General features: G+C 40.5%; 1 protein-coding gene across 7 annotated transcripts in view; it reads right to left on the bottom strand.

Moving 5' to 3' along the window:
• The window catches only part of CAB39L (calcium binding protein 39 like), a 117,687-nt gene that overhangs the window by 76,815 nt on the left and 22,253 nt on the right, over window positions 1–18,619 (bottom strand). For 2 of the 7 annotated variants that reach the window (XM_048849681.2, XM_048849691.2), the window contains exons 2-3: window positions 15,298–15,517; window positions 6,306–6,452 (exon numbers count right to left, since the gene is read on the bottom strand). The exons of 1 other annotated variant lie outside the window; for it this stretch is intronic. In XM_048849681.2, the coding sequence (XP_048705638.1) occupies window positions 6,306–6,407 (102 nt within the window). In that variant the 5' untranslated portion in view covers window positions 6,408–6,452; window positions 15,298–15,517. Of the gene's footprint in view, window positions 1–6,305; window positions 6,453–15,297; window positions 15,687–18,619 lie in introns of those variants that run through there. 4 more of the 7 variants (XM_048849740.2, XM_048849701.2, XM_048849672.2 and 1 more) reach the window with 4 other exon arrangements.

Raw genomic sequence — 18,619 nt, 5'->3', positions numbered from 1 at the left:
AGGATCGTGGCCACAGACAGTCCTATTAGAGTCAATGATAATCTCATAACGATTCCAATATGCAAGTGTATGTTTCATTCTTCACACATTGCTCATCTTACTTACATAGGGAGTCCCTCTGACTTTATTAGGACCAGATGTGAGAGTGAGATGAACAGGATTTAGGCACAGTTTCTTTAGCACTGCATAAAAGAGCAGGTGTAGCTGGGTGGTTTGGTCAGTCATTAGGCTTAGTGGCCTGGGCCTCTGAATCCAATCTTTCTGTCAGTTCAGGGCACCGTAGCTCTCTGGATGTGGTCTCAGCTAGACTGGCTAGACAGTTTCAGATATGGCCATATTTGACAACGTTTTTACTTCAGCCAAGGGCCAATGCCTGCAGCCCTCTTGTGCCCCTAGCTTGTGGTTCTCCCTCTCTTTTGGAGTGTCAGGGAGAGGGTAGGGACTCACAGCTGGATCCCCTGAGTAGACGCTTCTTCTCCTGCTGCTGCCGCTGAGTAGTGCTCCTTCATAAAATGTCCTCTCTTTCACCCTTTGCTTAGAGTTGCTGAACTGAGCTCCGTTTATATTGATCTTTGCCCCAGCATCATGCTTAGCAATGGCTAAGGGATGGAACCCAGTACTGCTTCCCCTGCCTCAGCCTTAATATAGGATTCGTAAACCCCATCACAGCAGAATTGGGTTTTGTTTTTTTAAATATAAATGCCTGATCAGGAAAAATCCCTAAGACTACAATCGAAATGCTGCTAAAAATCTAGCACTCCAGATTCTTATGAACAGTTGTGAACCTCTAGGACAGCACATGGAAGTCGAATGCGAAGACATGCCACACTGACTTACCTACATGAATTTGCCTAATTAAGTATGTTTAAATGTAAAGGGGAAGGAGAGAGAAAAAAAGTTTCAAAATGAATTTTTACCTAGTTGATAGGGTGTTTTTGAACAGTGAATGGATCCCTGAGGGGAAAACAAAAAGGGTGAGTTTACTGTAATCTCAAGTTTGTCTTGCTGGCTGGTAGAACCATAACTATTCATAATAAAACCACTTATTTACAACTTGCCTGATTTCAGATTCCATTACAAATCTAAAATTTTGGTCAACTTTACACACCTAAGCCAAATGCAGAGGGAACTTGGGCCAACTTTCAAATTATTATGGATCAGTTTATAATTTTGGATGAAAACCTCGTAAAACTTGATGGATTTGCTTGCAGGGCTGGTTCAGAAATGTTGCCAAACCTGTAGCTGCAGGGAGCTTGAGTCATCAGAGCCCAACCCCACCAAGGATAGGTGAAAAATACCAGTGGGATGTTTACTGTTCATGCTTCAGTGCTGTATGGCATGCAATATATCCTCTGGATAGTGCTTTGTGGTTGTGATCTTGAGACCTTTAGGGAGTCAGGAGGTCACCCTTTTTATTGTGGGCTGGATTGAGAAGTTCCTGTTCATTTTGTTTAACAAACCTCCCACCCGCTATTCCTCTAACTTCTTCCAAAGACATACGGTATTACCACTATGGAACTGAACTCACCCTACCTGGCACAGGAACTTGTGGTGGGTGGGGGTGGGAATATGAGAACATGCAGTGATTTGGGGTCTTCCAGTGAGCTGGTCCAGGCAAATGGCTTTGCAGGAGGCTCTAGACTGGTTGGGTTTTACCCCTAACCCTGGCAAAAACTGGTAGTTTTGGCTTAATTTTGCATTGAGTTTTTGGGTTGAGAGTAAAATTCAAAGCAAAACTCAAGTGGTCTGAAACCACACAAAAAACAAACCCAAACCCCAAAACCACAAGGTAAGTGCCAAGTCTACAGAATTCCAAACTATCTGATGTATCCATCCACAGGCATCTTGAAAAAATAAGCTAGTCCAATTTTACCTGATGTATAATTACATCAAGTACAATTCTTAATGATTTGTTTGATTGCCTGCTTATCACTCCAGTTTAATGGGGAGTGCCAATGCTGGAGTTAAATCAGGGATGAATTTGGTCCCATATAACTGGGATTATATTACACATGCAGGTATGCACTGGCTCCTCACAATATAAAGATCCATGAACAGGAACCCATCAGGACAAATGCACACTTTCTAAGGAGCCCCTGTTCAATTCAAACGTTGCGTAAGAAATGGATGAGGTATAAGAGAGGCTTTATTCAACTTTTCCAGATCTGGAGAATTACTCTTCTTAATCCTCTTAATGTTATGCTAATCTTCCCATTATTACAGAATCTTCTTTGAATTAATCAGATGTGAAAAATAAGGAAAGGAAAGAGGACTTTAGAACAGTAGGAACTGGTTAAGGTACATGGATTAATTGGACCAAATTTTATGTAAGTGAATGCAACAACATTAAAGTCAATGCACCTGTGCTCACTAACAAGAGTGTCAATGTAACACATTATATGAATAACAATGATCATTAACACTAAGTGAGAGAGGCTGTATACATATTTGTGTGTGTATTCCACAGACACACTCTTCTTGAAAAGACTTGCAACTGCTTTTTAAATTTACAATCAGCATTTCTAATTTCTATTATTTTCACAAAAAATGGTCTAAGTGATGTAGGCCATCCTTACAGGATGGGAGTGAGGAGAGCTTTATTCTGGTAAGCAGTGACTTTGAAAAAGATTTGGGGGTCATGGTGGATAATCAGTTGAAAACGAGCTCCCAGAGTGACACTGTGGCCAAAAGAGCTAAAGTAATCTTTGAATGCATAAACAGGGGAATCTCAAGTAATAGTAGAGATTTTTTTTTTAAAAAACCACTGTATTTGGCATTGACGCAACTGCTGCTGGAATACTGTGTCTAGCTCTGGCGTCCATAATTCAAAAAGGATGTTTATAAATTGGAAAGGGTTCAGAGAAGAGCCACAGGAACGATTAAAGGATTAGAAAATATTAGAAAGACTCAAGGAGTTCAATCCATTTACCTTAACAAAGAAAAGGTTAAAAGGATGTCTTGATTATAGTCTAAGTATCTACATGGGGAACAAATCTTTAATAATGGGCTCATCAATCTAGCCAAGAAAGGTATAACTATAACATGATCCAATAGCTGGAAGTTGAAGCTAGACAAATTCAGCCTGGACATAAGGTGTACATTTTTAACAGTGGGAAAAGTTAACCATTGGAACAGTTTACCAAGGGTTGAGATGCATTCTCCATGACCGGCAACTTTTAAATCAAGAATGGATATTTTCCTAAAAGATCTGCTCTAGGGATTATTTTGGGGAAATTCCATGGCCTCTGTTATACAGGAGTTTGGACTAGATGATCACAGTGTTCCTTTCTGGCCTTGGAATCTAGAAATGCTATAGGAGTACGATAGCTCTGTAGTACTAATAATTGTTGCATTTAACAATAGCACGCATGCAATACAGATCATGCACTTCACGTGTGCTAATAAAATTTCCTGTTTTTCAAATTCTTTTCCATCTGATCTCTTATAATTTCAGGGCTGCTTGACACCACTTTCTTGTAGTTTTGTATCTTTCAGAACTGCTACAGAGCTTCCTCTCAAAAGAAATTCCCTCTCTGGGATGGTAGTCTCTAGGCCTGGGGTGTGGAACCTCTGGCCCGTGTGCCGGATCCAGCCCCCTGCTTAATTTCATCCTGCCCGCGGCAAGTCTCCACGCTGCGGAACAAAAGCCATGAGCCTCGGTGCCCCCCTCCCCCCCCCCCGCGGGCTGGAGCCGCAAGCATTGGCTCGCCCCACTGTCGGGGGGGGGGGGGGGAGCTAGAGTGCCAGGCAGGTCAGTCAGCTGACCCTAGGAACAGTGGTGATCAAGAAAGCTCTGAGTCCATGTGTGCCTACCCCCAACCTCAGGCACTGCCCCCACAGCTCCCATTGGCCAGGAACCACAGCCAATAGGAGCTGTGGCCGCTTCCGGGAGCGGTGCGGGGCCAGGGCCAGGGCCAGGGCGGGGGGGAGCTTGCCTTAGCCCCGCCGCTAACCAGGAGCCACCTGAGGATCCCACACCTCTCACCCCCTCCCACACTGAACCCCCTGCCCCAGCCCAGACCACCCTCCCAGAGCTCCTACCCCCGCCCTGAACCCTCTGCCCATGGTCAGAACCCCCTCCCAGACCTCACACCTCCACCCCAACCCCCTGCCCCAGCCCTGCTCCCTGAAACCCTCATTTCTGGCCCCACCCCGGAGCCTAGGGGAAGCCCCGAGCCCCTGCACCCTCCCCGCGGGGCTGTGTGGGGCCTGCGACTGACTTTCTGTGGGTCAGTGGCCCCCATTAGAAAGAAGGCTCCCCACCCCAAACTTGCATTTCCATCTACATATTCACACTACAGTTGTAGGTGTCTAAATAACTGCAGGATAAACCTTTAGGGCTTTTGACTTTGAAGTAGTTCTAGCTGGAATCTATTTTGCTAGCAAGCAATACTGTATATTTAGCCATGAAAAGAAAGGGCTTTTAGCCACATGAAAAATGGGTATTGAAAGTGAAAGTTATGACAAGACAATGTTTTAACTAGCTGCATGAAAGTGAAAGATGTGGTGTTTTTGCACTGAATCTCTCACTAGAGTAATAATTAGTTTTTGAAAACTCTCTCAGCCCAGCAGAACAGCTGAAAGTGGCACACAGATCTCCTTTCCCCCCCCCCAATGAATGCTCAAAAACACATGAATGGCAAAGATACCAAACAAATGCAGATCGACGAGGATCCCAAAGTTTTGAATGTGCAGAAGAAGACATCAGGGTTTTTTTTTTAATTATTATTTTTTGAGAGAAACTTTCCCTCCAGATTTCCTATATAGCTGTGTCTTAGCCCTAAGAATCTTCCTATTAGGATTTACTCCCCTAACATCGACTATTCAGGACATTTTCCTTACTGGGAGTGACTGTCTTCAGAGCAGTTCAGTGCAACTCTTGACTGAAGGGGACATTTTCCTCTGACCCCAAGGGGATGAGGACTCTGCCTGCTCGGCAATCCAGATCATAGAGTTAGGCCCCTGTTCAACAAAGCACTTAGTCATGTGCTTAAGTACTGTCCTGAATAGCGATGCCTTCTTGAATTGTGCCTGAAAGAACAAAACTAGGAACAAACCACTTTCTCTTGTACAGTGGCTTAATCGGAACTAGACATGTGAGTAACAGTCTGCAGGGTTGGGATCATAGATATTAAATATCAGATAGCTAAATGATTTAATATTCAGTTAAAATGTCGTTTTCAAATCTGTAAATTTCCGTACTGATAAACTGGATGAAATCTTCCACTTCTAACACCCTTTTATCTTGTGAGAAAAAAGTATACCAACAGTTCAGACTTTCTAAAAAGTAGAAAAATTGTCAATTCAAAGTTCTCATAAAACATCAAAATTCCTCTTAATTCTCCATCTCTGGGGTACACCCCACCCCACCCCAAAAGCACAGCTCAACCAGTGGAGAATTTAAAGTTGAACTGCAAAGCAAAAACAAAATTTTCTGCATTGAATATCCCCATTAATTAGGCTATGGGGCACATTTAGCACAAAATTAATCTTTTATATATTCTCTTTCCCCTTCCTGAAATTATCTTGATCCTTCACAATTAACTGAAGGTATCCCAAAGTGAGACATCAAATACCAGAAGTCTCACTGAGTTCCACGTTACAGAAATAACACATTCTGAGGTACTGTCTGTGAACCCAAAGTACCAAGAGGATTCCACAGAGAAGGAAAATATGCTTACCTTTTTATTTTTGGTTCACTTCTAATATGTAATCGTACCGAGGAAAAGTACATTTGTAGTCAAATGACAGAATTGCATAAGTAGTGTTTTAATATTACCTAACAATTATTTGTTTTAATTTTATTTTTAGTCTCATCCACATTTCTATTATTGAACTGTACCCATGACAATTCTTTTAGAGAATTTGAAAGTCTCTGGTGCACACACAGACACTCACTCTAATACGGTAATAGATACAAATACATATAAAAATTATATATAGGGTGTATATAGTACATATGAACATTGCTGTATTTTTATATAATGTTGTTGCATGTGTAAACACACACACACTTGTAGTTTGTCAGCCTACAAAAATAGTAAACCCTAGAGTACCTTTAAAATGGTCTCGTCTTATTTTGTTACATGCTTGGGTAATTAAAAAAAAATAATACAAATCAGTTATTTTTTTTGGATTAGCCTGTCTCATTGACTACTCATTGTACATAAAAGTAACTCGCATGCATAAGTGCTTGCAAGATCACAGCCTCGGTGAACACAGTAATTTCAATCTCTTCAAATTGTTGTTCCCCTGAGTACAAATAAATGCCTTATCACTAGTCTTTTAAAAACATGATCTCATACCTTGTCTGTTTTTTTATCTTGCTTTTCCAATATGGCCATGTTTTCTTTCAGAGTTTTTACAATCTCAGCAGGATTTTTGTGCGATTTACTGAACAAAGGCATGATTTTCTTCACCTGAATTTCTTCTTCTGATATAGCCGAGGACTGCTTTAAATCAAAAAGGACAAAAAGAGCAAAAATTAGCTTTTAAGGTTTTGTTTACAGCTACAAGTCCAATACAGTATGCTCTATGTATAAAGTATACTGCAAGCTCAGACTGTAAGAGCACTCTGAGCTCCAGTTGCTCACATCCACTGAAAATTCCAGTAGACTCCACTAGATCCTTCAACTAGTCTAGGTTGGTTTCTAGAGGCCTTTTAAGTTTTGACTGGAAAACCAGTAGCTCCAAGAACAAACAGACAAACATATCTGTTGCTTGGATCATTGCAGGATTGGGCCTCAACTTTTCAGTCATTGCTTACATTTTATTTTGTTTCTCTTTATCTAACTTTTTAGTTAAGAGGATGTCAATATTGAATAGTTTAAACCTCCCCAAAAAGGGAGCTTGCCAAACCTTGAGAGGCCTGCATTCCTTGTGACTCACAACTCACTTCTGACTTGTTTAAGTCTGGGGGAGTTTAGATGAGCAAGAAATATAAAATGAGGCCTAATATAAATACAAATGCTTACATTAAATTAAAACATTTAAACAAAAAATACTTTAACTTATACATTCCTCCCTATTCTGTTGGAAACCCAAATACCCATCAGTGTACTAGTGCATGAGAACCAGAAAGAGAAAGCGACCAGTTTAGTTTTAAGGTGTCAGCAGGACGTGAGCCTGGAAGGTGCTGCGTGTCCTCAACTCCCATTAAAGCCAATGGGAGTTGAAGACTCTTAGGACCCAATACAAAGCCTGATGAAGTCAATGGAAAGACTCTCATTGACTTTTTGGACTTTGGATCAAGCCCATGTCACTTTAAAGAGGGTGCACAGCACTTTGCAGCACTAGGTCCCCAAGCTGAAAACACACCAGTAAGAAGTAAATTAGATCTGGGGGGTGGAAGAAAATCACTCCAATTTTCATATTCACTATGGTCTCATACAAATAAGAAATGTTATAACAGAGATTGAGAGAGGAAGAATGAAAACAGATTAAAATATACATATGTAAAATACTTTGCATAACACTCACCCTTACTTCAAAATCCAAGAACACACTTTTCTCCATGTACACATATGATACTAGTCATTACATCTCTTATATGATTAATAAAAATAATAGCTACAGTTTTTACTTATACATCCTTATAGATATTTGAGAGAATTATTTGAAATTTATGTGGTGTTTTATAAAATAAGACAGATCCTATGCTACAAAGCTGAAACTCTTAAAGTGAAACTCTTAAAGCACTTAGAGAGAGAGGTTGTGTAATTTATTGGTGACATAAAGGAAAGATTATTTGAAGAATGTCATATTTCAGTTAAAAGTTCCTAGAGCAGGAAAGAATATCAAAAAGATTAAATCTGTATATAGTTTTTCATTAACCATTTGTTGCTAGACTGGTTCTACAGAAGTATTTTCACATTCAAATTCTGGAAATTCCAAGTCACTGTGTCTCTTCAATATTCAAGCTCCTTAGGGCACTGTTCAAACTACATTTTTATTTCTGCGGTTTTGGCTGTGTAAGCCTGAATACTTGGCTCAGTTCTCGACTAGGAAGCCAAAAACGGTGCTCAGCGCTGCTCACATAGAACTCAGGACACAGTTTTTGGCAAGACCCTCTGACTAGCACAGAGCAGAGTCACACCTGTCAATTTGCCAATACACTACACTGAAGATGGGGGTATACTGTAACTCATCTAGGAATGTTCAGCAATATTCACATACTGGGAAAGAAGGGGCCTCTCACTGTCTGACTTGCATCATCCCCACAATTTTGCTGAATTTAAAGAGTAATGCAATAACATGTCTGCATGCATGCTGCTAATAAGCACTTGGGACTTCACAACCACATGGTTAACGACTTGATATTACAGGGAAAAGAACATTTTTAAAAATTAAAACACTGGAAATAGAAAAGGGTCAGGATCTGCAAGCTTATTAACCCCTGAAGACAAGACATGCGGGGTGGGAGTTGGGTTGTCAGCCTTTGAATACTATTAAAAAGCAAAACAACAAAAACCAGGACATTTTAAAAAACAAACATCACATTCAGCTGTGTCAAGGTAACTTTGATTATTCTGATTTTTAAATAAATTTACCACTTTTGACTATTAGAAATCCTCTTGGGGGGGGGGGAGGGGAAAAGGAAGTAATTTTTTTATATGTTAGCTTCAAGGATCACAAGGCTTATTATCTACTGTTTCCCAAAAGGAATTAACCTATATACATCTTCTGAACATAGTCTCTGTACTAAATAGTCGCTATTTTCACTACAATTCCAAACAGGATTTTGTATCTCTAGACAGGTAAGTTTTCCCCCCCCCCATCCTAGATGGAGTCCAGTGAATTCTAAAAGGCCAATATTTACAACAGTGGGCGGTATTTTGGTTACCTTGATTTCCAAATGCCCAATCTGAGGTACCCCAAATTACTGGAACTTTTGAAAATCTGGAGCCAACTTTTTTCTGTATCAACTACACCTTTGATGAGGGTCTGTCTTTAATTTAGGGCTACTTGTAAAAACTGAAGGAAGTGAAATACTAGTACTTCCAGACTAGATGAGGAACCTTAGGGAATTTCTTTGTAGAGCTATTACACACAAGCTTACCACTACAGCACCTTAATGGCACAAAGGAACTTCCCAGTGACAAGGGAAGAGCCATTACTCTTCACTTCACTCCCTACTGTTGACTGTAGCAGGGCAACAAATTCATTCTCTTCTCTGCTCCTGCCTTCACCTACTATATCAGGGTGGACAAACTTTTTGGCCTGAGGGCCACATCAGAGTATGGAAATCATTCATGGCTCGCTATATACTCACAAAATAGGGGGTTGGGGTGTGGGAGGGGGTGAGGGCTCTGGCTGGGGGTGTGGGCTCTGAGGTAGGGCCAAAAATTAGGTGTTCAGAGTGTGGGAGGGGGCTCTGGGGTTGGGGATGCAGAACGGTGCTCTGGGCTGGGACCGAGGGTGGGAGGGGGGATCAGGGCTGGGGCAGGGGGTTGGGGTGCAGGAGGAGGCCAGGGGTGCAGGCTCCGGGTGGTGCTTACGTCAAGCGGCTCCTGGAAGCAGCGGTATGTCCCCCTGTCCAGCTACTACACAGAGGGGCAGCCAGGCAGCTCTGTGTGCTGCCCTGTCTGCAGATGCCGCCCCAGCAGCTCCTATTAGCTGTGGTTCCAGGCCAAAGGGAACTGTGGGGGTGGCGCTTGGGGCAAGGGCAGCATGCGGAGCCCCCTGGCTGACCCTATGCCTAGGAAGGACATGCTGCTGCTTCCGGCAGCCACGCGGAGCCATGGCATGTGCAGAGCGGGGCAAGCCCCCGACCCCGCTCCCCGGCTGGAGCTCAAGGGCTGGATTAAAATGTCTGAAGGGCTGGATGTGGCCCCTGGGCCATAGTTTACCCACACCTGTACTATATCCTCCACACAAAAAGCAAGCCTGGGTAGAGTGCAATTTATGCATTTTAAAAATCTCTGTTGGACTCTCTTTCTTGGTACCGTTTGTTCCCAACACCAGTCTTTTTGGCAGACATGTTCCTGTCAGACCTATGGTCTCCTTTGCCTCCACTATTCAGTGATTTTCTTTGGACATGAACTACTCTCAGTCACACAAGATAAAGGAAGCAAATTGTGGCAAACTTTGAATGTAGAAAAGGCTGGTAGCGACTGAAAACTACCACTATCGGAGGGCTCTTTGGTGACCATGGTTTGGTGGTCTCCCGCAAGTTCCTTATGAGGAGGGGTTAACTTCATAAACAGCACCACGACAGCTGACACTAATTTGTCAGTAAGTCTCAGACTTACTAGCAGTCTATGAGATGAGGGGGAAAAACAGATCTTTAAACCAAATAACTTTCAGCTTTGGAGGTGGTTTCCCCAGTATAGGAATGAGACACATTGCAGGGTTATGGGAAATAATGCACTTCCACTGCCTGAGGTTGAAACCTGTAGACAAACAGAACATCTCAGCCTCCACAGCTAGAAAGTCCAACACCTTTCATGCACTCTAAATTCACAAAAATATTTCAGTGACAAGTGTCAGTTCTGGCAGTGTTCAGCTAGGGTTTGTTTAAAGAACATGTTTTCTTTTGTTTTATTTTAGGGGGAAAAAAAGTGACAAAAATAGTGAAAAGCAGTTTTTAAAGCAACCTTTCCCAGATGTTTGGCTAGGCCTGTTAAAATTTGAAAGAAGAGCTTTTTTATGATGGGCAGTAGGCGTGGGCATGTGTGTTTCATTCTCTGAGAAATTCTTCTGCTCTCTTATATTTTACCAAGTTATTTTGTCATTCCCTCAACATCCTCATGATCATACATGCACAAAAAGCAAAAACTTAATACGCAAGCTCAAGCATTCATGAAGTCCAGAGACTAATAAGATCAGCAATGTGCAGGTACTAGGAATAGTCAAAGGAATGGATGAGATTGCATATCATCACTTTGCACTCACAGTGCATGCCTTCCCTGAGATCTCAAAAACTTTTACAAACATTAATGAAGCCTGACATCATACCACTGAGGCAAGTAAGTACAACTATCTCCACTTTTACAATGTGGGAACCGAGGCACAGAAAGATTAAATGATTTGTCAAAGGTCACATAAGAATCTAATGGGAAAGTCAGGAATAAAACCAAGATTTCTTGGGTTCAGATTCAGTGCTTTATTAATCACCAAACCAAATCTATTAGTTTTGTAGACTACCACAGGCCTATCAGCAAACATTTATCAACTAAGACTTGGGGGTGATGTAGAATGCCATCCAATAGGAACAAAAGCCTAAACTAAAGGTTCCTCTTCCCCTCTCCCCTCCGCCCCATCCAGAATTCTGACACCCAGGCAACTAGACCTCTGTTAATTTTGGGAATATGCAAGATGGTGTTTGCAGAAGGTAAAATCTGTTTTTCGTCTCAGCAAATCAGCGGGATAAAGTTTAACAGACTGATTTTCATGTGAATCTGAAAGGGCGGGGAGTGGAGAAGATCTGACTATTTACAGAGATCTGAGTTTATGTTCCTACAGCTCAGAATAGAGGATATGCCATTGCTAATCCAATTAATCCAATATATCATTTAATAAAAAACAACCAAGCCACATCCACCAAACAACAAAGCCCAACAGCTTCAATGGGAAGTTTGGAGTCAGCTTGTCAGGTGGGAATGCTAAAATGAGGTAAAGAAAGAACGTTGATAGGCCACCACCCCTTTTTAGCTCTTGAAGATACTACTATAATGGGCCAAACAAACTCTCTCAGCCCAGCTGAGTTTCCTGTGAATAGACTGGCAAGTACAGAAACCGGTTCAGCCAGCCTACATGTTCACCAGCATGACACACGGATATGTTTAGTGTGATCAGAACTCTTTAATACAAATATAAACTTAATCAGATTTCTTTTCATACACATTATAGGCTCCTTCCCTGAGCCCTCCTTTATTTCTTGATCACAGTCTTCCTTAAAAGACCCCAGTATATCAGTGTTTATAAAGACAGTAAAGAAGGGAGAAGCAACGTGAGTGAGGTAATATCTTTTAGTGGACCAACTTCTACTGGTGAAAGTGACAAGCTTGAAGAAGAGCTCCATTTATCTTGAAAGCTTGACTATCAATACAAGTTGGTCCAATAAAAGAGATTACCTCACACACCTAGTCTCTCTAATATCTTGGGACCAACATGGCTACAAGAACACTGCAAACAAAGCAGGAGGCATGCAGACAGCAATATTACTTCAGTCAGCAGCAGATCCCATCATTATACAGTAACTCAGTTAAGCAGTTCAGGAACAAATACTTCCTCCTCCTTCCCACAAACACAAGAATGACAGCATGTGATTCATTCAATCCATTCTTCTTACATGTCACTTGAGACAAGCAGTTTGGTACTGAAAGTGAAATGATTGTATAAAATTTTACACAAATTCAGGCAAGAAAACTTGATATGTTTTCCTGTCCTTTTAGGTGTACAGTATCTGCCTGTGTACCAGAATCACAACACTCTATTAACATATTCACCCTGGGAGGAGTTATTTTTTAATAGGTAAATAAAATATCTTCATTTCTCCCCACCCCATCAATGTGCTAAAAAGCACTGATGGGGTGTAGACTGTGTGCTGGGATTCGTAAATTGTCACTATCATTTTGCAGTCTAATTATGTATTATTGCACCCCCCTCCCAAAAAAAAAAAGTGTTAAAAGGACATTAAGATTATAAACTTAATCACTCAGATTAGGAAATGTCAGAATTCAGGCTGCCCGTGCAATGCTAAATTCAGCCTTTTTGTGTATATGCGTTACATTTATACTCTTTACGTACATGATTACATACTATTTTTACACAGGAAAATGCACGGAATGGACAGTGTTCTAGAGATGAATTGGGGTTGTGCACCAAATGAGGCGGTTATCTGGATCCCTGCCTCATTTGTTGCAGAATTGGGAAGTTATGTAGTGAATGAGGAAGGGGATTACAGGAAAACAAAGGATTGTCCTATAGTTAAAGCAGTTGTATGATACTCTGGAGAACTGGATTCTATCCTGCCTCTGTCTATATTATGTTGGACAAACCACATAAACCAAAATTTTCACATTTGTTTACTAATTGTGTGTTCTAATTTTATGGGTACTCAATGTGAGATACTTGGCATCAGATATGCAGGTGTGCTGGAGCACTCACGATGGCAACTGAGGTTGACTGGAACTGTTCTTTAAACATATAAAGTGCTATAAAAATGCTAAGCACTCTTTTAATTAATAAATCAATCAATCAGGCTCCAGGCATCTCAAATAGGGCACGCAGAATTAATGGGCACTTTTGACCTTGATCTCTCTGTGTCTCAATTCCCCATCTGGAAAATGAAGATAATAATATTGCTTAATCTCACAGGAATGTTCTGAAGATAAATGCATTAATGTTTGTGAAGCACCCAGATACTATGGCGAGAACACTATAGAGACACAAAGGAAGAAATTAATAATTTTGTATTCAATGTAGGCTATGGATTGTGTGCATTAAATAAGGCCTGTGAGCAATGAGGAGAATAAAATAGAAACAGAGAATAATTCCCATTCACTTAATGAGGCAGGGGGTCCTGCAGAAAAAATAGACTTTAATTATGTAACTATGTACTATCTCATAATGCAAACACGCAAATCGGAAGGGGGAGTGAATTAAGCTTGCACAGGCAACTTAATTCTGGTATTTCTTAACTTTTGAGTGCTTGAATTTGCAACCTTAACAATGCTCTTTTAATGTAGTTTTTTTGTTGCAATTTCCTAGGCTTTTAAAAAAAGAAAACTGAGAAAAATTCTATCACATGGAACTATCCCAACTTACATACATCATCAGTTTCAAGTTGCAGTGGGGGAGGTTTAGATTGGATATTAGGAAAAACTTTTTCACTAAGAGGGTGGTGAAACACTGGAATGCGTTACCTAGGGAGGTGGTAGAATCTCCATCCTTAGAGGTTTTTAAGGTCAGGCTTGACAGAGCCCTGGCTGGGATGATTTAACTGGGAATTGGTCCTGCTTTGAGCAGGGGGTTGGACTAGATGACCTTCTGGGGTCCCTTCCAACCCTGATATTCTATGATTCTATGATCAGCAGGACTGGAAACTTTAGGTCCACCACATAGACTAGTAGTGCTAGAAGGTGATGAGACACACAACCTGGAAGTAGGTTTTGCAGATATCTGCGAACAGCAGAAGAAGGGTAACACTCAGGAGTCTTTGGAATCTCTACCTATAGCATGGCAACAGGGATATTTGTGAAACATAAGCAGAGCCCAATCCTGCCCCTTGAAAATTCAAAGTCTCCAATCATGCAGGATCAGGTCCCTTAACTAATTAAAGTGTGTGAGATTAAAGCCATTATTTAGGGGCTATTATTATTTACTTATATGGAAGGGGAATTTTAGCCTAATTTCCATTTAGAGTAGTAGTAATAATTATGGAAGCAAGAGAAACTGGTCATAGAACCCAAATAATTAAACAAAAAAAAAAAAAAAAAATCTTGAAACAGCAGCCAAGAGGGAAAAATAACACTCTTGATCCAGCAGTTCAAACATTAATACCAGTATTTATTCTTCTTTGCTTTATATTAGCCATTAATGGAAAGTGACCCATACCACCTTCATTCACTTGGTCGTATCTTTGAAAAGAGTCATATCACTTCCTGTAACTCCATGACACATTAAATAATTTGGCACTGCAATGGGTTTGCTACCACTACAAATGGGCCAAGTTCTAAAGTCCTTACTCAGGCAAAACTCCCCAGAGACTTAAATGAACATTTTGCCTGATTAAGGACTTTCAGACTGGCCCATTACCTCACAGAATCCTAGAAGCTAGACATGTAAGAGACCTATTAGATCATCCTCAATCTCTTTATTTATAATTATGTATGCAGTTACATGTGACAATTTGAATATATACTCAAATTTCATATACTTAACAATAGTTTCTGAATTTCTTACGCAAGTGACTATGTTCTCATTTCTCTGTATCTCAAGAGCAAAGCTGCATCTGCAAGTACCTCACTAGAGAGAAGCAAGAGAAGTGATATATTGCAGCTATTTTATTTTTTGAATCCCCATTGTAAATAAAACCCATTTCCAAAGATATGCCATGGATACAGAATATTTGTTAACAGAGCCAATGCTTACGTAACAGAAGTAGTACCGTTTAGGACTGCTTTTAACATAAAAAACAAATATACCACATTAGTTTACAATGCTACAAAAAGGTAACAAGTAGTAAGTGAGAATTTCATTACCAAAAAGCTATTGATAAAGCAAAAAAGGAAGTTTTAAATTCATTACCTAATTTTATTTAATTCAGACTGGATAATCTTAGCTGATACTCACTGTGTTTTACAGAAATGTCCAGGCTTGTCTAAACAACAAAAAGCAGATACATGATGAGGTGCTGAAGACAGCTCTCTGCCAGACCCAAATCAGCAGTCCAGTTGGAGGACCCTTTACTTATCTTCAATTTAATATAAGTTCTTCCTTATTATTGACACGTGGCAGAGAAAACAAATTCCAGAATTCAGTCTCAACTTGCTTGCTGAAGAGTAACTGTTACCTTTTGGGAAAAATGTTAACAGAGCTGATGACTAAAACACGCACACTCTCTTAGAGCAGCTGTAAATTTCCACTCTCCTTTTCCTGGATTCAGATTCCAAACCTCATTTGTCTCTCTAATCTGCCAGGGGCAGTTCGTTTCTAGTCAGACTAGCTCTGTGTATGTGAGTCTTCCCTCCCCTCCCAGCTTTCTCTCTCACATACACCCTCCCTCTGTAAACTGAGCTCCACGTCAGAGGAATGTGTGTAAAGCAAAAGACAAAGTAATGTCTCTGCCAACAGAATTTTCTAGGGTTAAAATCACAAATACAACAAAACATCACTCACATAAGTTTTCCCTCTTCAGTCTTTTAGTATAGAAGCCCACCACAGATGCCTCTTTCACACCCACAGTGTGGTAGAGGCTGCTATAATTACATTATTCACCTTACCCTTCTGTTTAGAATGTAAATAAGGGCTTCTAACAGTGAATGGTTTATGGTTACAAGATAATAAAGTCAACATGCTACCACAGGAGCTCTTTGGGCAGAGAGGATCTACCCATAGGCTGCTGTTTCCTGCTTGAAAAAAAATATTTACTTTACTCAATATTATTATTTCAGTGCAAAACGCACAGTTTATTCTGAGAAAAATAAAATCCAATTGACATAAAAGGTGTTTCTCAATCTAAGTGTATTTTAATTTTATGACAATGTCAGCATAAGACAGGAAGGAGAAATTCAAATCTACTGAAACAACATATATTACCAACTATTATCGATCATGGGAAAATATAGCAAACTGCATTTAACTTAAAGGATCCTCTTGGATAGGTGGGGGAAATAGGAAGAGAATGTGTATGCGTGTGCCTGTGTGTTCTTTTAAAGCTTCATTTTTCTTTAACAGCAGTGATTCTTCAGGCTGTTTTGCATATGTCCAGAGGGAATTACATATGCTTTTTCCCCCTACAGCTAAAGTCTAATATACATTAAAGACCATGGAAAGAAAATTGTTTTACTAACTATTGCTACCAATGCAGTGTTTTAAATTCCTTCCTCATCTTATTTCTGCTCTGTTTTAGCATTATAATGAGCCTTTGCATGATGAGTGATGAATATATACCTGTGCTGAAATCAACAGTTCAGGGCGAAGCTTGGGGCTGAATTCTGTATCTCAGCGTTCTGTCAAGTTCATTATCACCTCACATTATTTAAAAAGTGTGTGCGCGCGCATTAGCGGATTTATTTTAGAAACCTCTCTCTGTGTCCACCATATGTTAGTGCTACCTTCCCTTGTCCTGTCATGTCTCAATTTACAACTCAGTTGTGGTAGTTAACCTTATAGTGGAGGCAGTGCAGAGGTGTACCACCCCACCGGGAACTCTCGGAGGCACCGAGCCTAGAGATCTGAGCAATGCAGGTGCAACACCACCCTTTCAAAGGGTGCCGCTTCTGTTTGCGGTCACCAAGCTCAGCTGGCCAGGGCAGAGGCAGCGTTGGGAGAGAGAGAGACTCACTTTGAAAGAGCCTAGAATCAGCAATCTTTAATCTTTGCACTCAAAGGACTAAAATATATATATATATATATATATATATATATATATATATATATATATGACCCTGCTCCTGGCACTATCTCCCATCCTTATGCATCCACACAGGAGACACTTCCTTGTCCTCAGAAAGATCTTCTTTTACTTGCATGTAAAGCAGCACACACATTTATGCTCAAAATAATAAAGCATCACTGAGGCACCTAGGCCCCAGGGTTTTACAACCATATGTTGAGATGGTGCTGAAACCATGGTTAAAGCTGCTTCTGAAGTGAAATGCATTTAGTACTGGTTCACCCGCACCCAAAAAGAGCTGCAGGAAGAGGCACTGGTCATTCAGAAGGTGGCATTCTTAGCTCCAAGTCAGTTCTGACGCAGTCCCCCAGCACATGTTTAGCTGTGCTGCTGGAGGTGCCATCTTTTGAATGAGACCTAAAACAAATCTAACAACATGTAATAAAAGATGCAATTGCACTTTTTTGTAAGGGTAGAGGCATTAACTGTTATTTCCCAGTCAAACTCCACTTGGCATAATTACATCCTCCCCACATCACTTCTATTGATGTTTCAGATGGAAAAAGGTACTCCTTCATTCCTTTCCTAAACTGAAATACAACAGTGGTGTGCACCATGGAATGCTTGCTGAGTTTCACCACAGAGAAAAAGCCGCATTTCAGCGGTAGGTTAAGTAAGCCCACTGGATGGTTTGTATATCATTACATTTGTAGAAGCATTTGTGGTATAGACAGAATAAGAAATGCTATATAAACATAAGATTATCATAGAATCATCTAGTCCAGTCCCCTGTGCTGAGACAGGACCAAGTAAACCTAGACCACTTCTGACAGGGATTCGTCCAACCTGTTCTTAAAAATCATCTATGATAGGGATTCCACAACCTCCATTGAAAGCCTATTCGAGATCTTAACTACCCTTGTAGTTAAAAAGATATATTTAGGGTCTGAGTGATATATTGAGCTCTGTTTAACTATATGGTCTGGTTATTTTCATTCAGAATTTAGATATATTTTGGGGACTTGTAATTATAGGCACTACAGGCTGTGATTTTGCGTGCACTCAAGTAGGACACCCTACTGCAAGTCTTCTGCCTAGAGAAATTCCCTTTAACAGGAATTCTGTGCATATACATCATGCAGAAATGAGTCTTTATTCTGAAGGGCTGCATGAAGTTGCTCAATCCTCATCCTTGATTAGTACACTCGGTGACGAGAAATATTGCAGATTTTTTTTCTTTCTTTTCACACTTTATGTGCCACCTTTCTAATGTGGAATTTTGTCTGGAATGGCTTGTGTAGAGAGTTGAGGCCTTTACAGTAGTTGATCTTCAGATAACAACTAAGGCCCCGAGTTAACGTACCCCAACATGGCATATTTATCCAGCTGCTAAGTAGTTAACTATTTCCTTTGACAAGGGCTTCCTTCGATAATTTAGTTTTGTTTCAGTATATAATTTGTGCTCATCTCAACTCCTAAATTAGTTAATAATGAATAGCCAACAATTTTTAAAGTCTTTTCAAAATACACTGAACAACTTGTTTGCACATGCTAGAG

This window comes from Caretta caretta, chromosome 1 (assembly GCF_965140235.1).
Source record: "Caretta caretta isolate rCarCar2 chromosome 1, rCarCar1.hap1, whole genome shotgun sequence".
Lineage (NCBI taxonomy): Eukaryota > Metazoa > Chordata > Testudines > Cheloniidae > Caretta > Caretta caretta.
The sequence above is the reverse complement of the archived record's forward strand: the minus strand, read 5'-3'. Positions and strand labels throughout refer to the sequence as shown.